A 27,169-nucleotide genomic window follows, 5' to 3' on the forward strand; every position below is an offset into this window, starting at 1 on the left:
GTAGTCCCATTTGTTTGTTTTCTCCTTAGTTTCCATTGCTCTAGGAGCTGTATCAGTAAAGATATTGCTATCACATATGTTTGATATTTTGCTGCCTATGGAGTCTTCTAAGATTTGTATGGTTCCCGTCTTACACTTAAGTCCTTTAACCATTTTGAGTTTATTTTTGTGTATGGTGTAAGTTGATGATCTGGTTTCATTTTTTTGCATGTATTTGACCAATTTTCCCAGCACCATTTATTGAAGAGATTTTCTTGACTCCATTGTATGCTCTTGATATCTGGTATTGTGATCCCTCCAACTTTATTCTTCTTTCTTAGGATTGCTGTGGCTATTCCAGGGTCTTTTTATATTTCAGATGAATTTTTGGAGGGTTTGTTCTAGGTCTGTGAAATATGTCATTGGTATGTTAATGGGGATTGCATTAAATCTATAGATTGCTTTGGGTAGTATGGACATTTTAATGATGTTGATTCTACCAATCCATGAACATGGTATATTCTTCCATTTGTTTATGTCTTCCTCTACCTTTTTTCAATGTCTTTTACCTCCTTGGTTAAGTTTATTCCTAGGCATCTTGATTTGTTTGGTGCAATGGTAAATGGGATTGTTTTTTTAGTTTCTCTTTCTGTGAGTTCATTATTGGTCTATAAAAAAGCCATAGATTTCTGGGAACTAATTTTGTATCCTGCTATGTTGCCAAATTCAATTATTAAGCCTAGTAATTTTTTTATGAGTCTTCAGGGTTTTCTATGTACAATATCATGTCATCTGCGAATAATGACAGTTTTACTTCTTTTCCAATTTGGATGCCTTTTATTTCTTTTTGTCTGATCGCTATGGCTAGCACTTCCAGTACTATGTCGAGCAGGAGTGGAGAAAGTGGGCATCCCTGTCTTGTTCCTGTTCTTAGGGGAAATGAGTTTAGTTTTGGCCCATTGAGTATGATGTTGGCTGTAGTTTTATCATATAAAGCTTTTATTATGTTGAGGTATGATCCCTCTATTCCTACTTGCTGAGAGTTTTTATCAAGAAAGCCAAGAGACATATGAAAACATGCTCAAAGTCACTAATCATCTGAGAGATGCAAATCAAAACAACAATGAGGTACCATCTCACACCTGTCAGACTGGCTTTCATCAACAAATCAACAAACGACAAGTGCTGGAGAGGATGTGGAGAAAAAGGAACACTTGTGCACTGCTGGTGGGAATGCAGACTGGTGCAGCCACTATGGAAGACAGTATGGAGTTTCCTTAAAAAACTGAAAATGGAACTCCCATTTGACCCTGTGATCCCACTCCTAGGAATATATCCCAAGAAACCAGAAACACCAATCAGAAAGGATATATGCACCCCTATGTTCATAGCAGCACAATTCACCATAGCTAAGATCTGGAAACAGCCTAAGTGCCCATCAGTAGATGAATGGATTAGAAAACTGTGGTACATCTACACGATGGAATACTATGCTGCTCTAAAAAGGAAGGAACTCTTACCATTTGCAACGTCATGGATGGAACTGGAGAGCATTATGCTAAGTGAAATAAGCCAGTCAGTCAATGAAGGAGAAATACCACATGATCTCACTCATTCATGGATAATAGAGACCATTATAAACTTTTGAACAATAATAGATACAGAGGCAGAGCTGCCTCAAACAGATTGTCAAACTGCAGCGGGAAGGCCGGGGTGGGTTGGGGGGCAGGAGGTAGGGGGGTAAGATATCAACTAAAGGACTTGTATGCATGCATATAAGCATAACCAGTGGACATAAGACATTGGGGGATAGGGGAGGCTAGGGGACTGTCTAGGGCGGGGGGATAAAATGGACACATATGTAATACCCTTTGTAATACTTTAAGCAATAAATTTAAAAAAATAAATAAATAAAAAAATAAAAAGTCGTGGATAGAGCAGAAAAGGGGAAAAAAAAAAAGAAAGAAAGGGTGTTGGATATTGTCAAATGCTTTTTCCGCATTGATTGATATGATTATGTGGTTTTTGCCTCTCAATTTTTTTATGATAATAAATCTCCTTGAGGCAAAAAGTGTCATAGTTCATCTCCAGCAACAGCCCTTGCTTACAGATGACTCTCAGACGTTCGCCTGTTTTCTCATTGTGTGATGTTTGAATAGGCTGGGTCTTAGAGTAACTTGTCAGACACCTGAATTAAAAATGAAAGGGCTACAGGAGAACCCATGAAATGGCTGCCTCAAGCCTCCAGGTATCATCTCTGAGGATAGTGTAACTTTGGAGTTTTATTTCATTTAATAACTAAAATATAGCAATTCAAAAATGACATGTAGCAATTTTTTTTTCAGCATTTTGTTTGTGCCAAGTGTGAAAAACCATTTCTTGGACATCGCCATTATGAAAGGAAGGGCCTTGCATATTGTGAAACCCACTATAACCAGGTATTGTTTGCATTCATTGGATACTCGATATACTTTTATGAATTTAAGCTTGTCAATATTTTAGTTAAAAGAAACCACTTAGAAAAATTTTTTTCCACTCCAATACTGTACCCAGTTTGGGTTCTCATGTTCATTTAGCTTCCTTAAATATGGAACATCTCCAGAGGTTTTTGGTTTTGATAATGATGAAAAGTAAATTATTTTCATCGTACGTAAAAATTAGTCCATGAACTGCTATTCATCTTCTCTAGTAATGATAAAATCTGGACCTAGGTAGCCAGCTATTTGTTTTTAAGTGAAAGAACGAACCAAATTTTGTTAAATGTTTGGTGTTTTAAACTTAGTTCTAACATATCTTGAATTTTTACCATTTTTTCATTTTTCAGCTATTTGGTGATGTTTGTTTCCACTGCAACCGTGTTATAGAAGGTGATGGTAAGTAACTGTAGAAATTTTATATGGCACCATTTTGACACAAAAATATTTGAGAATTGTGAAAATTGAAGGAAGTTGATTGCTATAATTTGGAATGTGATTATTATCAGTTACTTTTTCTCTTTCTTTGGCATATTTCCCAAGGAATTTATAGCAGTGAGATGATAATGATCTAAGAGTTGGATTTGTTACTCATTTGTTATAATACTTTAGGCTAGTGCCACAGGGTTGTTACATTAGGAATTGTAGAAAGCATTTATGGCCAACCCTGAAACCTATGTCTCTTTCCTTTCCCTAGCACCATATAACTTGGAAGCTGTAGAGCAGTGTTTATTAAGAACACTTTAATCTGCATGGTAGTTAGGAAGACTCACTTTAACCTTGCAGATGCTAAAACCTGGCAGTTACCTGTAGACATTTCTAGGACTTAGCACCCTTGTACTGGGTTAATTAGGCACAGCTGATGGACTAGAACTGAAGGCAGCTGTATTTGGTAACAGTTGCTAGCACAGTTCTGCCAGACACTTATTGTCAAGATTTTAAACATTCCTGTTTTCAGCATGCTTCATGGTTCTCAGCAGAGAACCTAACTTGGGATACTTGCTGAAATATGTGGTTTGCAAAGGATTAGTTCAAGAAAGTTTCTTAGTGCCATTGAAAATAAAAGTTCCTCCTACATGGGATGGTTACCAGATGAAAGAAACTGTCAACGGAAGCGCTTAGCTTTGAAAGAAACATTGCTGTAGGTGAATACATTAATGTCTGAGCTTTTTTCTTTAATTACTTCTCTAGTCCATATTTCTTTGTTGGACCAGTGGCAATAGGGATAGGAAAGTAGTGGAAAGTGTGCTGGTAGGCAAGCATTGTGCGCAAAAAGCTCGTCTGAGTGATGTAATAATGCATGTTATGTACCCTCTGCATTGTCCACAAGAGTGAGAGGTCTTAAGCTTTGGTGTGAAGACATGGTACATACCATTTACTGTATAGGCCTCATAGGATACTCAAGGGAAAGAAAAAGATGTTTAACTATAAATGAAGGTTGATGTGCAGTTTCCTAAATTCATGCCTTCAGTGAATGGTCTCCTAATAAGTGAAACTCAGTCAAATATTTTCAAGAGACACAGAGTAGTAAAAATTAACTCAAAGTTTCAATACAGAAAGAAAAAGTAGATTTCTATGTATATTCTTTAAAAATACAAGTTTAAAAGGGCAATAATAGCCCTGGCTGGCATGGTTTTGTGGTTAGACCATCGGCCTATACACTGGATGGGCTCACGGTGGTTGGCAAACTCATTAGTCAACAGAGCCACATATCAACAGTATAACAATTGAAATTTCTTTAAAGAGCCAAATTTTTTAAACTTAAACTATATAGGTAGGTACATTGTTATTAACTTAATTAGGGTACTCCTAAGGCTTAGGAAGAGCCACCCTCAAGGGGCCAAAGAGCCGCATGTGGCTCAAGAGCTACAGTTTGCCGACCACAGTTCTAGGGTTCTATTCCCGGTCTATGGTGCATACCTGGGTTGCAGGTTTGATCTCCATCCCCATTCAGGGCATGTGTGGGAGGCTACCAGTCAATGTCTCTCTCACATCAGTGTTTCTCTCCTTTTTCTCTCAGCCTTTCCACTCTCTCTTTTAAAAAAAATTAATGGAAAAAAATACCGTCACTTCTCTGGTGAGGATTAAAAAACACACATGCAAAAAAGAGCCCGGCTGGCATGGCTCAGTCCTTGAGCATCAACCTATGAACCAGGAGGCCACAGTTCAGTTCCTAATCAGGCCACATGCCTGGGTTGTGAGCTTGATCCACAGTAGGGGGCGTGCAGGAGGCAGCTGATCATTGATTCTCTCTCATCATTGGTGTTTCTCTCTCTTCCTCTCTGGGGGAAAAAAATGTTCTGTTTTGTTTTGTTTTTAAGAAAAGAAAGAAAAAGGAAAGGGCAATAATGATCATTCCTAAGATGAAGCCTTGGAAGACAAATACTCAGTTTGTATGTTTTTAATGTGAAAAAATAAATTAATAAAATTGATTGATTCAATAAACATTAATTAATTACACTAAAGTTTTTAGCTATGTGGTTCTTTTGCAAGCAAACCTCTTGACAACCTCTGCCAGGTGTCTTGGAAATAACCTTAATTCTGCTGTAGATTTGAAAATGTAAGCTCCCCCACTTCCCATACCAATATGTCACCAAATGCCTTTCCTCTTTCTCTAGTGGTCTCCGCTCTTAACAAGGCCTGGTGTGTGAACTGTTTTGCCTGTTCTACCTGCAATACTAAATTAACACTCAAGTAAGTATACATTTTGATCCAGTGTGAATCCTTATACTGAAAACTTTAGGGTAACGTTTTTTAAAACCGAATTTTTAAAAACAGAATTATTTGATTCATTTTTTCTTCTTTCTACTCAGGCCTTCTGAAACTAAAAGTTCTTCCTTTAATTGTTCCCTATTCTTTCTTCTATTCCTTCTTTGTCCTGCTCAAAGGGATAAGTTTGTTGAAATTGATCTAAAACCAGTCTGCAAACACTGTTATGAGAAAATGCCAGAAGAATTTAAGAGGCGACTTGCCAAACGGGAGAGAGAAGCAAAGGATAAGGACAAGCAGAAAAAGAAAAAGCCTGTCTGTCTGTAAACTTTCTATCCCTTCTGTCATTTTCACAGCTTTCTTCTTTGCTTAGTCTTTTAGAATATGTTTTTATCTTTTACATTCTAAATTTCTTTTTGGTGTGTATTGTAAACGCTAGAGTAAAATACAAGTATCTGTCCTGTGTAGAGTTGGTCCTTTTATATAATTCTTAAAATTATAGAGCGTAAATTAATAAGGCTCACACTTAATACCAGCTTGTACTTCCCTTAATTCCCTTAATCTGTAGATTTCCTCATCTCTTTTTTTAAATTACAATATGGGATGGATTTCTGTCTCTTTTTGTTTAATGGATTCAAAGGAAAGAATTTCCATCTCTTGATACTGGAAAAGTTTTAAAGTACTTTTGTCTGATAATTGTAGCTTTTAAAATCCTGGTTTGGGGTTTCTTTGCATAAATTAACTTAATTGATAGAGTCCAAGTCTCCTGTTCCAAGTTCTGTAATAAATTAAGTTCTTTCCGTGTGTTTCAGATCTAAGCAAATGCCATGTAATGTACATAATAAGATATGTACTGTCTTTCGTGTATGTACAGGGTGGGACAAAAGGAGGTTTACAATTGTTCGTATGGGAAATAATACAATAGTAAATAATGATAATATAAGAATAAAATCTTTTGCTGCTCACAGCTGTAAACCTCATTTTGCCCCACCTGGTATGTGTGCTTTCATATAATGTCCATATGCTACTGTTAATGAATTCATTTTCTTGATGTTTCTAAACTCTGTGTCTGATTCTTATGAGAAATATTTCAATTTGAAATTCTGTTGAATTGTTAGCATAATTATTCCATGCTTCCTTTATGAGTACCATTGTGTTTTAAGTTCTTTATTTTTTCAAGTTTTGATGTTTCTTTGTATAAAGAGGAGTTAAAATTCAAATATGAGATTAAAACAATAGAGTGGCCCTGGCCAGTGTGGCTCGATGGGTTGAGTGTCGTCCCATGCACTGAAAGGTTGCCAGTTCGATTCCTGGTCAGGGCACATGCCCAGGTTGTGGGCTCCATCCAGAGTGGGGGGCATGCAGGAGGCAGCTGATTGATGTTGCACTCTCACACTATGTTTCTCTCCCTTTCTCTCTTTCTGAAAATCCATAAACTATTCTTTTCTTTTTTTTAATATATTTTTATTGATTTCTTACAGAGAGGAAGGGAGAGAGATAGAGAGTCAGAAACATCGATGAGAGAGAAACATCTATCAGCTGCCTCCTACACACCCTACTGGGGATGTGCCCGCAACCAAGGTACATGCCCTTGACCGGAATCAAACCTGGGACCTTTCAGTCTGCAGGCCAACACTCTATCCACTGAGCCAAACCAGTCAGGGTCATAAACTATTCTTTAAAAAAATAAAAATGGAAGGTTTGCTTAGCAGTATCTCCAAAAGCAGTGATAATTTCCTTCAATTTAAAAAAACAATGGCCTAGCTGGTGTGGCTCAATGGTTGAGCATCTACCTATGAACCAGGAGGTAACGGTTCATTTCCAGGTCAAGGCGCATGCCCCGGTTGCAGGCTCACCCCAGTGGGGGCATGGAGGAGACAGCCGATCAATGCCTCTCTCTCATCATTCATGTTTCTCTCTCTCTCTCTCCCTCGCCCTTACTCTGGAAATCAATGAAAATATTTTTTTTTTTAATGGCAGTTTTAATAGCTTCTGTTCTAAAAAGACTTTGGGAGAAATTTTTTAGCTCAGTAGTTTAAATCAAATTGACAATTGAAATATACCATTTGAATTAGGATCTCTGAAAACCAGCTAGAAAATAATTACCATATGGAGCTTTAAAATAAAAGGTTTTAGCAGATTTACTCATTTGTCATAGATGACAGTATACTTCCAGACTTGTTCCAGAAATGCTTCTTAAATATAATTTCACAGAAAATGAACAAGTTATAAAGTTGTGTATTTACTTGATTCACAATGAAGGACCCTGATTTTAACAGTAATAAGCTATTATAATTACAAGTTAGCACACTATTCAGATAGGAAGCCATCTGAAAACTGTCCTCTCCAGAACTAAATAAATTAACAATGTGTACTGCTCTAGCTTCTTTTTTAAAATATATTTTTATTGATTTCAGAGAGGAAGGGAGAGAGAGAGAGAATCATCAAATGATGAAAAGAGAATCATTTATCGATTGCCTCCTGCATGCCCCACACTGGGAATCGAGCCTGCAACCTGGGCATGTGCCCTGAACAGGAATGAAACCATGACCTCCTGGTTCATAGGTCAATGCTCAACCACTGAGCCACGCCAAACAGTTTACTGCTCTTACTTTTAAAGAGAAGACCTGAGTTCTCCAACCAGGGAATCTGATTCACTTGTGCTCATGAAAAGGAATTGAAACCTTACTGTATCTCCCCTGTCAGCCTTTCTGTTAACCAACCAACCAAAATAACCCATTCTGATGTAAGATTTATTTCAGATGATTTTTTGGGGGGTGGGGTGGGAGGCAAACCTTTTTTTACCAGGAAAGACAAAACCTTATTGCTACCTAATTTTAAAAGTGTTCTCATGGTATTTTAAATATGACTGACTTTCCTTCCCTAGTTCTATTTACACTACATTTCCTGAACACTTAGCACTGACTACACTGTAGTATACATTCTATATTACATAGGTTAATGCATAGGATCAATTTATAGGAACGTATTTTCAAATATTGTGAATTTTTACATCTACCACATGATAGGAATTGAGATTAGAATTATAGTTGTTTTGCTAACATATCATCATATAGTATCTTTATTTACTTCAATAAAATTATTTCACATTATTTATGTGTTTATGTTAAATATATTTTCACTAATTTTTTTATCATTATCTTTAGGAATAAATTTGTGGAGTTTGATATGAAGCCAGTCTGTAAAAAGTGCTATGAGAAATTTCCATTGGAGCTGAAGAAAAGACTTAAGAAACTAGCTGAGACCTTAGGAAGGAAATAACTTCCTTTGTTTTATTTTTTTTCTCTTTTCTGCAAAGATAAGAAAGTAACAATGTTATTGACCTGATCCATCCTTATTTAAATTTGTCCCTCAAAGCAGTTGAGTGAAGAGGACCTAGATGAACATTTTCTTCATCTCCTTTGTCTCATTAAAAAAGAAAAAAGTTTGTGATCATATTTAAAACACAGATGAAATAAAGATTTGCCTTTGTCAATAACCCTTTTCAATTTACTAAAATGTAGACTATACTTAATAGCAAAAACCATATGGTTAAATGTTAAATTTTAATTTAGGTCCCAAAATGAAAGTAAGGAGTCACCTTTTACATGACTCAGATTAAAAATTATAAACATTATTTTACTTTGTACTAAAAAGAAAGTTAATTTCAACTGCTTTTAGGGAGGATATAGGAAGAAAAATAACCAAGAAAAATCTTATGGAATTTTAGTATGCTTATCAAACTGGTACCTATAAAGTGAATATACACATTACTAACACAAAACAAGTGTATTCAGAACTACTTGGACTTTTTGTTGTTGTTAAATGCAATAATTATGCTTACTTTTTTAAAATTATGCTTAGCTTTATATATTATTCTCCTTGTGAACTTCTCCCTTCATACAATTAACAGTAGTTATAGCTGGCTAAATAGTTCGCCTTTTTAAATTTTGTGCAAAAAATTTTATCCTCTGTATTTGAAAATACAATATACTTTGCAGTATTGGAAAATGGAAGTTTTTTTTATGTTGTAATTACAGTAGTTATGCTTCTAAGCTTAATATCAAAGATGTAGTCCTAGACTAGGACATGAAATTAAATTTTATGTAGCTTGAAATGTATCACTTAAAAAAAAGTGAATGTATTTGGTCATATTGCCTTTATAACCACGTTTTAGTCATATTGCCTTTATAACCAAGTTAATATCTATGCTTTGTACATAAACTTGCCCTGCCTTAGAAAAACATACACTAATCAGGAATTCTAGCTGTTCCGTATCGTACTAACTAAAAACAAGTGTATTGGTTGAGATTTATAAACTCAGAATCATTTACCACATTATGATTATATTTTTAAAATTTGTTTTCTCCCTTTTTGGGAAACACATTAAAATTAATTTCTGCCATCTTATTAGAAGAGAATCATGTTGATATGTGTTTCAAGTTTTTCATTTCAGATCTCACAATTTGATTTTATTTGCTATAAGTAAGATATATAAATTGCACTTAAATTAGAAGAGGGATGTTTAAGTGTCAATTTTAAGTCAAAAGTAGTGAGTTACTCTATTTCATAAAAGGTTTTATTCTGAAGTTTCTGGACCATTCTTTCTTGATAAACTTGTATGCAAAGCATTTAGTTGTGAACATTATTTACATGTTTCTCTTGTGTTATAATTTAAAAGACAAGTGCCAAGATGGACTTCTAAGGGGAAAGTTATTGTTTTTTACAAAAATTGCTAAAATACTGCTTTGCCATTAAAAATATCACCTCACAATGCTACCACTCTGCCATTAAAATATTTGTATTGAAAAGTTTGTGTATGCATGTTACAGGGCAAATTCAATTTCAGGTTTCAGATAACTTATAACCAATAACTTATTTTTAGTGTTCTTCTAGAGTTCAAAGAATTACAAATGATTGAAAATAATTAAATATATAGTTTAAGACTGCATGTGTTCAGAAGTTTAAAAGTCTTTGCATTTGACAGTAAGAATCAAAATCTCTTCAGTGTGCCTTGTCAGCTGATTTATGACCAGCAATGAAAACCTTGAAGGTATTTATTAATATATATACTATGGATAGAGGTGAAAGAGTACGTAAAGGGTTTGCAGTGTAGGGTCTTGATGCTAAATTCTAAAAATATGCCTACACCAGAAATACGGAGCAGAAAAGCAAACAATTAACTAGATTCTTTTTCTTTTCACCTATATTCTGAATGCCTGTGAAGGCGTGTGCCCTGAGCTGGGCTGCTTTGTTTACACACCTATGTGGCCGCCTGCCCTGCAGCCAGAGGTCCCAGTGCTGTTTTGACTCCTTCTTTTAAAGCATGAATTAATATTTTCTGGAAGTTCAACTTATTAGGGTATTTTATCTAGATACAGTACTTTCTTCCCTTATAGGGCTATCATTGGAGCTCTTACAGGTGAGAAAGGAAGAAAAAGTTGAAAATTTGTATTGGAATAGAAGACAAATTTGGTGTAGTTCATAATATTTTTTGTGAAGCTTTTTCTAGCTGTGAAAAAACTCAGGCTAGTAAGCATTTCTTTGTTTAAAGTCCAGCAAGGCAGTTTTAACTTCCAGTTAAAATTCATTGTTGTTACCAAATTTCTAAGTGCTTTTTTTTTCTTTTTCTTTTTTTGCCAAGCCTGATATAATTGGGGAAAATGCCTGGATACAAATTAAACATTCTTTGGGTCAAGTTCAAAGCCTTATTAACACTGCACCTGAAATCATAGGTCATTTTTCCTTACTTATTTCCAAAATAGCCATTTCTAAGTTCAGGAAATTTCAAGGTAGGCTTACAGAATTCTTATTGTATTTCATTTTAGATTGTACGCTCAATGGCAGGGACACTATATTGCTAATTCTGTTTTTATATAGCAAACTTTGCAATATACTCTTGGTACCTAATAAATGTTCATAATTATTAACAATAACGTGTTGTGCATTGATTTGAATGGTTTTGAGACAGAACTATGAGATGATAAGGCTAATGTTTAAGAAAGCTCTTTTGGCCCTGACCAGTTTGGCTCAGTGGATAGAGCATCGGCCTGCGGACTCAAGGGTCCCAGGTTCGATTCCAGTCAAGGGCATGTACCTTGGTTGCAGGCACATACCCAGTGGGGAGTGTGCAGGAGGCAGCTGATTGATGTTTCTAACTCTCTATTTCTCTCCCTTCCTCTCTGTAAAAAATCAATAAAATATAAAAAAAAAACATTTTTTAAAAAAAGCTCTTTTGGAATGGATAAAGAAAGTGTGTGTGTGTGTGTGTGTGTGTGTGTGTGCGCGCGCGCGTGCGCACGCGCACGTGCATATATATTGGGCTATTGCTCAGCCACAAAATAAGGAAATCTTGCTATTTACAACAACATGGATGGGGTTTGAAGATTTTATGCTGCTAAGTGATATAAGTCAGACAAAGAAAATTACTATATGATTTCACTTACATGTGAAATCTAAAAACAAAACAGAAACAAGCTTATAGAGAAGAAATGGTGACTGCCAGAGATGGGGGTAGGGTGTGGACAAAATTAATGAAGAGGGTCAAAAGGCACTAACATCCAGTTATAAAATAATTAAATTAGAGGGATGTGATGCACAGCACAGTGATTATCTATACTAATAAAAGAGTAATATGCTAATTAGACCAGACGTCATCCGGACGTCCTCCCTGACAAAGCCAGCAAGGCGAAGCAACGGCGCCAGCGCCTGCGGCTGGCTGCAGCCCAGGAGACAGAGAAGCCACCCGCCCCGAGGTCCCAGGCCACAGCCAGCCAGAGAAGCTGCCCACCCTATGGTCCCAGGCGTCAGCGCCTGCGGCTCAGGAGATAAGTTCCCTCTTCTCTCACTGCAGTCATTACTCCAATATTCCCCTTCTGAATTTCTCTCTGCTGCCCCGACCCAACTCCACTTTCATCTGAATGACAAGGAACAGGGAGAGCAATCATAAAAGCGTACATTTTTAAGCAGGTAAGGTTGGTACTTAAACATATAAATGGAAAACTAGAGTCCTTAAGGTAACAAAGACTAGAAAGGGAGGGGACAGGGACAAGGCAAGACATTGTATCCAGCAACCCATGTGGGGACTGAAAACTGCAATGATGACAATCAGTGGAGATATGAATCAACTAAAATAGTTGACAGGAACAATTCTTCCATCTTTGAAAATATATCAAGTCTGTTTAAATAGATTTTCATCTGCATAATATAACACATTCTGACAAGACCACCACCACCAATGTGGTCAGTGTTGTGCTGGTAAATGTTTAACAACTGGCTCTAAAGAAAAGAAAACCCTGGTTTATAGTATCAGCCAATTTCTGTGGCATAAATTCTCTATCCATGGCTGATGTTGGCTGCTAATGTGATGCCACTAAATGCAAAGCTGAGGAGAAATGTGCAGTAATACACTATTATATTCCACCAGAAAGACCCAAAAGATATAGTGTCAAGAGTCAGAACAGTAAAGTGTAGTAAATAATTGAGTAGTGATGAATTCAGAGTACATATTACCTTTGGTTTTAATGTAATTTATTCACTTCTAAGGTTATATGATTTAATTTTTAATAATGACCATGTTTAACAACCAGCTTGCAAAATTCCTGAGAATTTGTGAGCCGGTAAGAGCAGGCCCCAGCACAATACTGAGTGGAGTGTAATGGTTAAAGGGCATGGCTCATGGACTTGAAACAAGACTCAGCCACTTTCAGGTTTTACTGGCCAAGCTACCTGATCTCTCTATCCCTCGGGGTTCTCATCTGTGTCATTATAGTACCTACTGTATACAGTTGTTGCAAAGATAAAACGAAATCTGTGTATGACACAGCACAGTACCTGAAACAATAATTCACTCAATTTGTTATAAACTGTTACTACCTCAATACGTTGTTGACAAAATTACTCATGCTGAAAGAATGAAATTTTATTGATGAGGAAAATATCTTATTTTGCGATCTACATGGAGACAGTCAATTTTGCTTCCTAGGCAGTAGATGGTAATCTACTACTAGAAACTGCAAGGGGGAAAATGACCTCAATCAACATGATTGAGGCAATGTATTATTAGCTGGATCATAAAGTAGAGAGGATGCCATACATTCTGGGATACATCTTCAGTAAGAGGCTTCACCTCAGGTATTAATTCTGATCAACTAAGCATCAGACTTAAGATGAATGGTGAGAAGGATTCTGAGGCTGCTCCTAGACTTAGCAGGAATAGCACTTTAATACATAAGCAACAGTTACTATGGTTAATGGTGAGAAAAAACACACTATGATCTATACTAATAAGAGGATAATATGCTAATTAGACCAGACGTCTTCCAGATGACCATCTGCACATCCTTCCTAACAGCTGGGCCCTGGCACCAGCGCCAGTGGCTGGCTGCAGCCTGGGAGACAGAGAAGCTGCCTGCCTCACAGTCCCGGGTGCCAGCGCCTGCAGCTGCAGCCCAGGCAAAGCCACCTGCCCACCGTCCCCTGCGGCTGCAGCTGGCCTAGGCAAAGCCGGCCCGGGACCCAGGTGCCTGTGGCCGGCCAGAGGAAGAGAAGCCCGGGTCCTTGGTGCCTGCGGCCGGATGGAGGAGGGAATCCTGGGTCCTGGTTGCAGGGTCGAGGTTAGGGGTGATCAAGCCAGCAGGGGAGCAGTTAGGGGTGATCAGGCTGGCAGGCAGAAGCAGTCAGGGGCAATCAGGCAGGCAGGCAAGCAGTTAGGAGCCAGGGGTCCCAGATTGTGAGAGGGATGTCCAACTGCTAGTTTAGGCCCTGCGGGATCAGGCCTAAACCGGCAGTCAGACATCCTCAAGGGGTCTCAGATTGGAGAGGGTGCAGACTGGACTGAGGGACACACCCCCTCCCTGCTCCTCCCCCCCCCCCCCCCCCCTGCACTGGGCCATGCTAATTTCGTGCACCAGGCCACTAGTAGTTAATAATACTGTATTGTATATTTAAAAGTTGCTTAAAGAATAAATCTTAAAAGTTCTCATCATAAGAAAAGTTTTATAACTATGTGGTGATGGAGTTTAACTAGACTTATTGTAGTGACCATTTCACAATATATATAAATATTGAATCATGTACATTTAAAATTAATGTCATATATCAATTTTATCTCAATTTTTAAAAAAGAGTTCCACATTTTTTAAAAGGCATTTTTACTATCTAAATCCATGTGAAAATATCTAATTAAACGTTCTCTATATAAAATTCACAAAGCAGTTTCCACAAACACTGCCTTTTTTTTTTTTTTAATATGGAACACTTCATGAATTTGTGCATCATCCTTGCACAAGGGCCATGCTAATCTTCTCTGTATTGTTCCAATTTTAGTATAGGTGCTGCCAAAGCAAGCACAGACACTGTCTTTTATTTTTTAATCCTTACCACTATGAATTACTCAGAACTCCTCCCACTCTCATATTAGAGGATTTGTATAGTTGATGATAAGTAAGTCCTGTTTCTCTTGGCATGTGTGTTTATGTGTTTGCATGTATAAGAAAATTCAAGTATTCTTGAATATATAGTAGAAACATTCATAAATAAGAATAAAAGAAAATGATCTGGTTGTTATGTATAAGCCAGATCTTAGAAGCATATAGAATGGTGGTGGAGTCTTCCCACTATTCACCATAAATTCTGATAGTTTTCAGGTTTTTTTTAACTTAAGTTTATTTAACAACGAGACACTTGACTTTAAGGGAAAACTAGGATTTTTATTTTTTATTTTTTTAGTAATTTGTTCCTACTTAAAGGCAAATTGCCCTACATGTAACAGCTACATACAAAAAAGTTATAAAATTGTTCTTGGTCTTACAATGATAAGTGAAAATCATTAAAATTCTCCAATCGAATAAGGTATGCAAGGATGTTTATGTTAAACAGTGAGAACGAAGTAACTTACTGGAATATAGAGATGAGGGCTGAATAAGCATGCCACTAATGGGAAAAGGGGGTATTTTCACAGAGCCACTATTTTTCCCCATCCTATCTCCATTTTATGCTTATCAAAGCATACCATTGGGCCAGGCCAGCATGGCTCAGTGGTTGAGAGTCGACCTATGAACCAGGAGGTCATAGCTCAATTCCCAGTAAGGGCATATGTCTGGGTTGCGGGCTCCATCCCCAGCATGGGGTGTGCAGGAGGCAGCCAATCAATGATCTCATCATTGATGTTTCTATCCCTCTCCATTCCACTCTGAAATTAATAAAAAAATGTTATTTAAAAAACATACCATCGGGTCCTGGCCGATGTGGCTCTTGGTTGGTTGGAGTGCTATCCTATGCACCAATAAGTCACAGGTTCAATTCCTGGTCAGGGCAGGTGCCCAGCCCAGGTTGTGGGTTCAATCTCCAGTCAGGGAAGGTACAGGAGGCAGCAAGTCTACCTTTCTCTTTCACATTTATGTTTCTCCCTCTATATATAGCTATATATATAAAAGGCTATTATGCTAAGTGTCCAACTGTTCAACCAGTAGCTATGATGCTCACTGACCACCAGAGGGCAGACGCTCAATGCACAGGCATGGAAACATGGAACAGACTGATGAATTTCATAGGGAAGTGGGAGTGTGTGAAGAGATTAACCAAATATTTTATATGCATACTAGAGGCCCGGTGCACAGATTTGTGTACCGGTGGGGTCCCTCAGCATGGCCTATGGGGATCGGGCCTAAACCAGCAGTCTGACACCCCCTGAGGGGTCCCAGATTGTGAAAGGGTGCAGGAGGTGGGGGAACTAAATGGCAGTTTTCTACTTAAGAATATGTCTTGGTCTGAAGAAACCAAGTTCTAGAGTGAAGCACTGTTTAGTAGGCCCCTCCTCTCTGCTACAGGAATACATCCATTGTATCTTCATCCTCCATGTCCAACTGTGCAGTGTGTCTGCTTCATTGACAGGCTGCCCATTAAATTGGAAGCTGATCTGCCTCATTGGCAAACCCTGTTCACCACATTAGTTTACTAAGAGATATGCCTCTTAATTTTACACTGCACTACAGAACCACCCTGCCCCATCACCTTCAAATGAATATGATGGTTGTTTTCAGTCTGGACTCCTTCTTAGGGCTTTTCTTCGGCTATGGTGAGCACCAGTCTCGGCTGCCACAAAGAGGTACTAGGTTCCCACCAAACGAGCACACAAGCAGCAATAGGGGTGGCTGATAACATATCTTAATACATCACCCAGAAAGCCTGAGGCACTCTGTGATGTGCTGGGGAAATGGTGCTCACTGCCAGGCTTCATCCCCTTAAGTAGAGAACGGGGGTACTCCGATTTGAGTCTCACACTCCTTTTCCTTCCCTGGGCAGGTGCAGAGCTTTGATTTCCTCCTGCCCAGGTAGGAGGGATGAGTAATTACGAAATATGGAAAGTATAGTGGTGGAGTGAGCATAGGGGTTTTCAAAATCACAACAGCAGCAACCCCAGCAGAGGGGGTGGGAAGGCTTTTTAGGAGAGCTGAGTCTCCAAAGGAGAATAGAAGTTACCCAGGCATGGGAGGAGGCCAGGAGATGGCCTGCACACACCCTCTTCTATTTCCTATTTTCTCTGTTTCCCATAGCGGCATCACCATCTATTGAGGCTTCCAACCTAATATCTAGTTGACTCCTACTCTTCCCTCCCCACGACTTCCACCTGTCCCCACATCTGAGTATTACAAATTTTATCACTTCACCTGTAGAAAGGTCCTAGAAACCTTTCTTCTTACTTGCAGCCCTGCCTGCCTTCATGCTATTTATCTCAACTCTTCTCTGACTTCAAGCAACCATCAATCAACTCTCCCTTGTTTGTTCATCATGGCTGGGCTTACTGAAACAATAGAATAAAACCCCAACTCTTTCCTATGGTATCAAGGACTTTCATAGACAGGTTCCAACCTGATAAGTCTTTGTCTCCCAATGGCCAATGTGCATGCTACACAGAACTGTCTCAGATCTCGACCAGCCCTCCTGTAATAAATGTACTCTCCTCACTTTTGAGATTCAGCTCAAATCTCATCCCAGTTTTTAAGCCTTGCCTGACTTCTTCAAGTAAAAGGAGTCATTCTTCTTCGCTTCCCTAGCTCTCTGCTGGCACCTCTATTTCAGTTCTTAAGTGCACTGCATGTCTTGGTTTCTGTTCCCACCAAAAGGCCAGCTCCTGGAGAGAAGAACTGGGTTTTTGTTGTTGTGGTGGTGGTTTTTTAATACATTTTTTTTCAGAGAGGAAGAGAGATGGAGAGAGAGAGGAGAGAGAGAGAGAGAGAGAGAGAGAGAGAGAGAGAGAGAGAGAGAGAGAGACATCGATGATGAGAGAGAATTATTGATCAGCTGCCTCCTGCATGCCCCACACTGGGGATCAAGCCCACAACCCTGGCATGTGTCCTGACCGGAAATTGAACCGCAACCTCGTGGTACACAGGTCAATGCTCAACCACTGAGCCACGCCAGCTGGGCAAGAACTGGGTTGTTTCAATCTTTGTATCTTCCATGCCTCTCACAATGCCCATCGCCCAATGGGAGTCCATTGATTACTGAGTGACAGACTGAATGTCTGGGCAATGTACATTACACTTTTACCCGTTTTAAGTATTCTACAAAGTGTTAGAATTTTTAAAGCTAAGAACCAGCACAAAGACCAGGATTTTCTGCCTAAAAACAAATGTCATCCCTTCCAAGTACTTATAATGAATATTAAAAGCAGGTCCCAACATTTTATACAGGATCATCATAAATATTTGCAAAAAAGCTTTTTTTAACACACACACACACACACACACACACACACACTTCTATTGATTTCAGAGAGGAAGAGAGAGGGGGAGAAAGAGAGAAACATCAATGATGCCCTAACTGGTTTGGCTCAGTGGATAGAGCATTGGCCTGCGGACTGGAGTCCCAGGTTTGATTCCAGTCAAGGGCATGTACCTTGGTTGCGGGCACATCCCCAGTGGGGAGTGTGCAGGAGGCAGTTGATCGATGTTTCTCTCTCATTAATGTTTCTAACTTTCTATACCTCTCCCTTCCTCTCTGTAAAAAATCAATAAAATATATTTTAAAAAAAAGAAAGAAACATCAATGACGAGAGAGAATCGTTGATCGGTTGCTTGTTGCAGGCCCCCCACTGGGGACTGAGCCCACAACCCAGGCATGTGCTCTTGACCAGAATCAAATCCGAAACCCTTCAGTCCGCAGGCTGATGCTCTGTCCACTGAGCCAAACTGGCTAGGGCAACAAAAAAGCTTTTTTAAAATATGGCAGAAATATATGAAAATGGTTCTTAGATTTTTTTGTTTGGAGGTTTTGTTTTTTTTAAATAAATCTTTATTGTTGAGATTATTAAAGTTGTTCCTCTTCCCCGTCCCCCCCCCCCCCCGCCATAGCTCCCCTCAAACCAGTTCCCACCCCACCCTCTGCCCTTACCCCCCGCCACTGTTCTCATCCATAGGTGTACGATTTTTGTCCAGTCTCTTCCCACACCCCCACACTCCTTTCCCCCCGAGAATTGTCAGTCCACTCCCTTTTTATGCCCCTGATTCTATTATATTCACCAGTTTACTCTGTTCATCAGATTTTTTATTCACTTGATTTTTAGATTCACTTGTTGATAGGTATGTATTTGTTGTTCATAATTTGTATCTTTACCTTTTTCTTCTTCTTCCTCTTCTTAAAGGATACCTTTCAGCATTTCATATAATACTGGTTTGGTGGTGTTGAACTCCTTTAGCTTTTTCTTATCAGTGAAGCTCTTTCTTTATCTGACCTTCAATTCTGAATGATAGCTTTGCTGGGTAAAATAATCTTGGTTGTAGGTTCTTGCTATTCATCACTTTGAATATTTCTTGCCACTCCCTTCTGGAGTGTGATAAGAACCATTAGGAATATGGTGGAAAGGGAGGGGGTACGAGGAAAAAGGCAGGATATCTGTAATACTCTCGACAATAAAGATTAAGAAAGAAAAGAAAAATTAGTAGGATAGAAAGATTCCTCAGAAGAGAGAGTGGTTAATTCTAGGGACTCTAGAAGACTTCTCAATGGTGATGATGGATAAACTGGGGTTTGAAAGACACTGAAAGAGCTTTCCAGAAGGAGAAAGTGGCTTTCTATACAAGAAAACATCCTGCAAAAAGAACCTGGTGAGAATTTCCATTTAGTTGGGCCCCAGGAACCAAAAGTCTGAAGGAGGGAATTTTCTCCAGTTGATGGAGTTATAGACCTGAGGGACAAAACCGTTGGTGTTGCATTTGTTCCAATTCTGTTCTCTCAATGCTCAGCCCCAAATGTAGGAGTGCACAGCAGAGCTGGGTAAGTAAAGTCTCCGTTTTCTGATTGGAAGACTAAAACGAGAAGCCCCAGGAAACAAAAGTAACAGGGAAATTGCTAAGAGAGTTGTTCAGGGAAGTGACCCCATTAAGTTGTCTATGGAGCCCACGGTTCATTCCTGAGCTGCTCCTGCCTGGATCTGGTACTATGTTCCCAATTTCCCCCCTTTGCCCAACTCCACACACCGCCACCGCTCCCCCCCCCCCCCCCGCCCCTGGCCTTCACCATACTCTTATATGTGTCTATGGGTCATGCATATATGTTCTTTTATCAATATTTATTATTTTTAAATTATAGTTCATACACAATATTAGATTAATTTCAGGTGTACAACTCCATCATTAGACATTTACATAACTTATGAAGTGATCACCCCAATAAATCTAATACCGTATATAAGCATTACAATATTATTGACTATAATACCTACCTGTACTTCTCTATCCCTTCACCTTTTTCACCCAATCTTCCTCCCCTCTGGCAACCATCAGTCTGTTCTTTGTATCTATGAGTCTGTTTCTGTTTTGCATAGACGTTTCTCCAAAGAGGACATACAGATGGCTAACAGGCATATGAAAAGATGCTCAACATCACTAATCATCAGGGAAATGCAAATTAAAACAATAACAAAAAAGCAAAAACAAACCAACAATGAGATGTTACTTCACACCAATCAGAATGGCTACCATCAATAAATCAACAAACAAGTGTTGGTGCGGATGTGGAGAAAAGGGAACCTTCATGCACTGTTGATGGGAATGCAGACTGGAGCAACCACTGTGGAAAGCATTATGGAGGTTCCTCAAAAAATTAAAAATGGAACTCCCGTTTGACCCAGTGATCCCGCTTCTATGAATATATACCAAGAAGCCAGAAACACCGATCAGAAAGGATACATTCACCCCTATGTTCATAGCAGCACAATTTATAAGAGCTAAGATTTGGAAACAGCCTAAGTGCCCATCAGAAGAGGAAAGGATTAAAAACGATGGTACATCTACACAATGGAATACTATGCTGCTGTAAAAAGGAAGGAACTCTTACCATTTGCAACAGCATGGCTGGACCTGGAGAGCATTATGCTAAGCGAAATAAGCCAGTCAGAGAAAGATAAATATCACATGACCACACTCATTTGTGGAATATAATGAGCAACATAAACTGATGAACAAAAACAGAGCCTGAGGAAAAAAATATTTTAGAATAAAATGGCACTAATCCTGTTATTTTCAGATTTTTAATATTTCCTACAAATATTGTGATATTATGTTATGTTAATACAGTTTAGGTAATATAATTATATTTAAAATCTTTTTTCTTGAAATATTGCATGTAAATGGCTGATTATTTTGTACCTACAATCTGGTAATAGATTTATTTTGTTAAAAAATTTAAAAATGAAACCCCCTTATGACACAGTGATTCCACTTCTAGGTATATATCCAAAGAAAGCCAAAATACTAATTTGAAATAATACAATCACCACTATGTTCACTGCAGCATTATTTACAATAGCCAAGATATAATAGCAACCCAAGTGCCCACTGATAGATAAATGGATTAAAAAGATGTGGTACATGCCGAAACCGGTTTGGCTCAGTGGATAGAGCGTCGGCCTGCGGACTGAAGGGTCCCAGGTTCGATTCCGGTCAAGGGCATGTACCTGGGTTGCGGGCACATCCCCGGTGGGGGATGTGCAGAAGGCGGCTGATCGATGTTTCTCTCTCATCGATGTTTCTAACTCTCTATCTCTCTCCCTTCCTCTCTGTAAAAAATCAATAAAATATATTTAAAAAAAAAGATGTGGTACAAAGGAATATTACTTGTCCATAAAAAGCACAAAATCTGACCATTTGCAATAGCATGGATGGAACTAGAGAGTATTATGCTAAGTCAAATAAGTCAGTCTTAAAAAGACAAATACGAGATGATTTCACTTACATGAGGAATGTAAAGAATACCCTCTAGGACTAGGTCCATCCATGTTGTTGCAGAGGGTAAAATTTCATTCTTTTTCATGGCTGAATCATATTCTATTGTATGTATACAGCACTTCTTCTTCTTTCTTTTTTTTTAAAAATATATTCTATTGATATTTCACAGAGAGGAAGGGAGAGAGACAGAGAGTCAGAAACATCGATGAGAGAGAAACATCGATCAGCCGCCCCCTGCACATCCCCCACTGGGGATGTGCCCGCAACCCAGGCACATGCCCCCGACCGGAATCGAACCTGGGACCCTTCAGTCCGCAGGCCGACGCTCTATCCACTGAGCCAAACCGGTCCTGGCATACAGCACTTCGTCTTAATCCATTCAACTATTGATGGACACTTAGGTTGCTTCCATATCTTATCTATTGTAAATAATAAGATAAACATACAAATGTATATATACCTGATATATCGTTATGATATATATTTTGGATTTCTTTGGATAAATGCCCAGAAGTGGAATTGCTGGATCCTTTTTTGTCTCTTGTTATAGCCTTTGTTTTAAAATCTATTTTGTCTGGTATAAGTATTGCTACCCTAGCATTATTTTTTAATAATTCTTTATTGTTGAAAGTATTACATATATCCCTCTTTTTCCTCCATTGACCCCCTCTAGCTCACCCCAGCCCCTTGTCCCAGGCCTTCAGCATCCTATTGTCAGTGTCCATGGTTATGCATACTATATATGCATACAAGGTCTTTAGTTGATTACCTCCCACCCACCCACCATCCCCTGCCTTCCCTCTGAGATTCTGCACTCTGTTCCATGCTTCCATGTCTCTGGATCCACTCCGTTCACCAGTTTATTTTGTTACTTAGATTCCACATATGAGTGCAATCATGTGATACTTGTCTTTCTCTGACTGGCTTATTTCACTTAACATAATAATCTCTAGGTCCATCCATACTGTCTCAAAGGGTAAGAGATTCTTCATTTTTACTGCTGCACAGTATCCCATGGTATACATGTACCACAGCTTTTTTTATCCACTCATCTACTGATGGGCACTTGGGCTGTTTTCAGATCTTAGCTACTGTATATTGTGCTGCTATGAACATAGGGGTGCATACATTCTTTCTGATTGGTGCTTCAGGTGTTTTTTTTTTTATTGATTTTTTTTACAGAGAGGAAGGGAGAGGGATAGAGAGTTAGAAACATTGATGAGAGAGAAACATCGATCAGCTGCCTCCTGCACATCTCCCACTGGAGATGTGCCCGCAACCAAGGTACATGCCCTTGACGGGAATCGGACCTGGGACCTTTCAGCCTGCAGGCCGACGCTCTATCCACTGAGCCAAACCGGTTTCGGCAAGTGCTTCAGGTTTTTTAGGATATAGTCCTAGAAATGGGATCACTGGGTCAAAGGGAACTTCCATATTTAATTTTTTGAGGAAACTCTATACTGTTTTCCATAATGGCTGCACTAGTCTGTAATCCCTGTACTAGAGTTCTCTTTTCTCCACATCCTCACCAGCACTTGTCATTTGTTCATGGTAGCCATTCTGACAGGTGTGAGGTGATACTTTATTATCATTTTAATTTGCATCTCTCAGATGATCAGCGACTTTGAGCATTTTTTCATGTGCCCCTTGGCCATCTTTATGTCCACTTTGGAGAAGTTTCTATTTAAAGTCCTTGAAAGGTTTGGAGTGGGCTGGGGTTGCGCGCCTGTGACATGAAGCTGTAATGTATTAAAAAAGTTTTTATTGCAGGCACCTGGGTGCAGATGGGCTGAGTCCGACAAAAAGTCAGTGGAGAGTGCAGGGACGGGGAAGACTTTTATCAGCTATTGCTGGCTGCAAGCAGTTCGGCTGACGTAAGGGTCCAGTCCTTTGTTTCTCTCGCCACCAGTGTCTTCTGGTTATATGAGCTATGTGGTGTTCAAGGCTGCAGGATATCTGCTAAGCACAGTAAGTTTTTCTCTGCCCTGTTTTATTCTCTTTATCCCTTAACCCTTTCACTCCCGTCTTAAAGGGTATATATATAAAGGAAAAGAAGGGTGATGAGGTCGCCATTTCTCTTGTACTACTTCCTGCATGAGAGGGGATATAGTGGACACCTAAGGAGTAAATTCAGATTATTTCCTAGGATATAGGCCTGTAGGGTCCCTTTACCTGGGTAAGGATGAACTATCCTACTGTCTGGTTAACTAGGACTTATAATCTTATTTGTATAAATTTGGTAACTATTCTGAAACTGCAGGGCCTGAAGAGGAAGAGGAGGAGAAATAGTGTTAGGGGGCCTGTAAGGGGGGGAAAGCCAGGTTAATTTGGGCAGAGCTGCTTGTAGGCTGGACCATATGGACTGCTCTATACTATCCCGACTGCTCTCCTTGAGCCATTGAGCACTCTGTAGAATGTGTTGTGTTCTTTCCTCTATTTGACCTGTACAGTTTAGATAAAAACAACAGGAGGTGTTAGCAACTAAACATACTCCTCCTCTTTGGCTAAAAGATAGTCTAGGGCTAGTCAGTTGTCTATAACCATGCAAGCTAGGGAATCTAAAGATTTAGAGAGCAGTTTGAAATTTCCCCCTGTGTCTTCTGCGATGGTTGTCATGGTAGCTGTCATGTTTTTCAGAGTGACAGCATTGTATACTATTCCCCCAGCTAGTCCCATGGCTGTGGCTGCTGCAACTGCTCCTATAACAACAGCACTGATACCAAAGTCCCTCTTGTTTTGCTTGAGACTGAGGGATGTGGTCCAAGAGGCGTTATGAGGCCTGAATGATTAGAGTGCCTGCCTCTGGTGACAGAGCCAATGGCTCAGAGGCCCCACTGCCAGATTGGATCTAAGCACGGGACAGCTGTTCCTACCTGTGCCTTTGTAATGTCGTGGGCCTTAGGAACATGATTCCTGTTAATAGGCAGAGGATTCCAGTGTTGTTTGGGCCCTGAGAGTCTGACCTTAGACCTAAAGTTAGACTGGAGTGGTTAAACCAAGAAATGCAGATGGTTGTGTTAAAGGAGCACCCGGGAGTAGTGGCTAATTTCTATGGAGTGGTTGCCCTGGAACTTTCCCCATTGTGACAAGGCTAAGTCATGCTGAGTCTCATTGCACCTATTGCCTGAAACTGGAATTGTAAGATTGCAAGTTGCTGCTGTCAGGTTGAGATAAAGGTTAGATGTAATACTGACTTGAGTACCAACAGTATAGTTGAAGGTTGTGTTAGAAAGCCATGGTATCTAAAGGTACAAATGAACTGGTAGCTGGTATAAATAGATGGTCTGGAGAGCAATGGTGTCTATCCCTGGGGTTAAAGTGGGGAAACATTAGGTTTGTGGCTAAGGTGGCCTGGGGAACGTGAAGATAGTACAAGGGGTGAGCCTTCTGGTTAATATTAAAGAGTAAAGCGGGGTTTGGTGTGCCTGGCTCTTGGCGTGTAGGGCTGCTTCATAGTATGTCAGACAAGTTTGTGGTAATTCCCCATAATAGGGGAGTGTTACCAGGGGAAGGTTGCTTGTGACATATCCACTGTGTCGTCTTGGAGGATTGATGAATTTGATAGCCCACAGCTCTAACAGTCTGGACTACAGAGTTATTGTGCCAGACTGTGCTGGTGAGGAGGGTGAGTAGGGGTGAGAAGGAAGAGGATAGTAGCAGGGGACCATTTTAGGGATCTGGGAGAATCAGAAGCATTATGAAGGTAAACAAATAAGTGTGATCTGGAGTGAAATCCTGTAAATCACCCTGGAACCAGAGGTCTGCAATGAATTAAAAAATATCTTGCACTCTTCTGATGGGGTGGGCTGTGTCAGGTGGGGAAATGTTGTCACAAACAATCTGCTGGAGTGTGAAAGCCTGGGTATATAATCTATTGGTCATTTGGCTGACATGCGAGAGGGGTTATTCTTTTTCAGGAAGGCTAGTGTGGGGAGGGGTGACTTGGGGTCCCAGCAGGGACAAAAGAGGGTACCCCTGGGAATTATCCTAGGATTGTGATGATACTTAAGATAAGACAGAATGAGAATGATTAGGAAAGGAAGGGCAGTTAGTATCCAAAGGTACCAGAGGATGAATAGGAGGGTAAGTCCTCTGGGATTCTAGTGAGCTGGAGGGTGGTTGGTGAGATGACCTTGGACCTCCACCTAGGGTGGGGCTCCAGGGGGGCTATCTTAATTTTTGTCTGGTGTATCCAATGAGGCAGACCACAGACCTTAACTGCCGTAGGTGTATTGCAGGTGGCAGTATACAGTCCATTCAGCTTGTAATTTGTCTGTGGTAACTTGCTGTCCAGCTAAGTTGTCTTTGTTCCTGTGATCAGGGTTAGGAGAGGGTAAGAGAGTGTTGGCAGTGTCCCTGAGGATAGCTCTGGTAGTTTGTAATGCTGGTAAATAGTCTCCCATCGGTTCTGCCTCACCTACTAAGTCATGACCTAGTAGAAATGTTTGGCCGTACATTATTTCAAAAGGGCTATAGAAGGTGGGAGCCCTGGGAGTGGACCTAATTCTCATAAGGGATAAAGGTAGTGTCTCCATCCAAGGCATTTTAACTTCTTGGGCCAATTTGGATAGATGAGTCTTTAAGATTGAAGTCATTTTTTCTACCTTGCCTGAGGATTGAGGCCGGTAAGGAATATGTAAGTGTCATTTTATTCCTAAGACTCGAGACACTGCTTGAGTAATTTGACTTATGAATGCTAGTCCATTATCTGATTGTATGCTGGTGAGTAAACCAAAACCGGGAATAATCTGATTGAGGAGTGTCTGAGATACAGTGTCTGCTGTCTCAGAGGTGGTGGGAAAGGCCTCAACCTACCCCAAGAAGGTGTCTACAAAGACTGAGATACTTGCTTCTCTTTATGGGAGGCATGTGGGTGAAGTTGACCTGCCAGTCTTGTCCTGGGGTAAAGCCTCAGGCCTGATAGGTGGGATAAGAAGGAAGCCTTAGGGATCCCTGAGGAGAAGTGGTGCAGCATATAGAACAGCTGTGCATCAGGTAATAGATACAGTCAGACAAGTGTAAACAGGTGAAGACGGGGGTAAGGAGGTGTATAAGAGGTTCAGGGCCTATATGGAAGGACTGATGTCAGGAATGTAAGATGGAATCTGCTTGGTTCTCTGGCAAAATATATATACCACTGAGTAGAAACCATGGCCCTTTTTGTTCAAATTTTTACTGGCTAAAGTCTGCCCTTTCCGCTGGAGAATATTCAGGCGTGTAGGAAGCTAAAGATAGAAATTGGCGCCTTTCCGACGGTGACGACCTTCCCACCACAACATGCCTCTCGCCAAGGATCTCCTCCACCCCTCTCCAGAAGAGAAGAGGAAACACAAGAAGAAGCGCCTGGTGCAGAGCCCCAATCCCTACTTCATGGATGTGAAATGCCCAGGATGCTATAAAATCACCACCGTCCGTAGCCAGGCACAAACGGTAGTTTTGTACATTGGTTGCTCCACTGTTCCGTCAGCCAACAGGAGGAAAAGCAAGGCTTACAGAAGGATGCTTCTTCAGAAGGAAGCAGCACTAAAAGCACCTCAAATCAAGATGAATGGGAAACCATCCCAATAAACACATTTTGGATATGAAAAAGAAAAAGAAAAAGATAGAAACTGGCTACTTATAGTCTGCCACTAACTGCCTTGCAATTGTATCAGCATAATTGTTTGCCCGGGCTATTGGTGACCCCGAGGCCTGATGACCTCTGCACTGTATGACTGTGGCCTCTAGGGGACGTTGAGCTGCCTCAGGAGTTGTTGTACACCAGTAAGTCTTCCCTTT

General features: G+C 39.8%; 1 protein-coding gene and 1 pseudogene across 10 annotated transcripts in view; both read left to right on the forward strand.

Moving 5' to 3' along the window:
• The window catches only part of LIMS1 (LIM zinc finger domain containing 1), a gene marked incomplete at both ends in the record, with an annotated part of 134,550 nt that extends 124,582 nt beyond the window's left edge, over positions 1 to 9,968 (forward strand). For 4 of the 9 annotated variants that reach the window (XM_081086178.1, XM_081086181.1, XM_081086180.1 and 1 more), the window contains 4 exons: positions 2,325 to 2,417; positions 2,804 to 2,852; positions 5,072 to 5,147; positions 8,330 to 9,968. In XM_081086178.1, coding sequence (XP_080942304.1) covers positions 2,325 to 2,417; positions 2,804 to 2,852; positions 5,072 to 5,147; positions 8,330 to 8,444 — 333 coding nt within the window. Of the gene's footprint in view, positions 1 to 2,324; positions 2,418 to 2,803; positions 2,853 to 5,071; positions 5,148 to 5,341; positions 5,490 to 8,329 lie in introns of those variants that run through there. The other 5 variants (XM_081086176.1, XM_081086175.1, XM_081086173.1 and 2 more) reach the window with 3 other exon arrangements.
• A 16,700-nt stretch (positions 9,969 to 26,668) lies between these two features.
• On the forward strand, positions 26,669 to 26,918 carry LOC308515186 (small ribosomal subunit protein eS27-like; annotated as a pseudogene). The gene has a single exon. The product of its transcript is annotated as a small ribosomal subunit protein eS27-like (transcript).
• Positions 26,919 to 27,169: the final 251 nt, after the last annotated feature.

This window comes from Myotis nattereri (genome assembly GCF_964212035.1).
Source record: "Myotis nattereri genome assembly, chromosome: 3".
In the NCBI taxonomy this organism is placed as follows: Eukaryota; Metazoa; Chordata; class Mammalia; order Chiroptera; family Vespertilionidae; genus Myotis; species Myotis nattereri.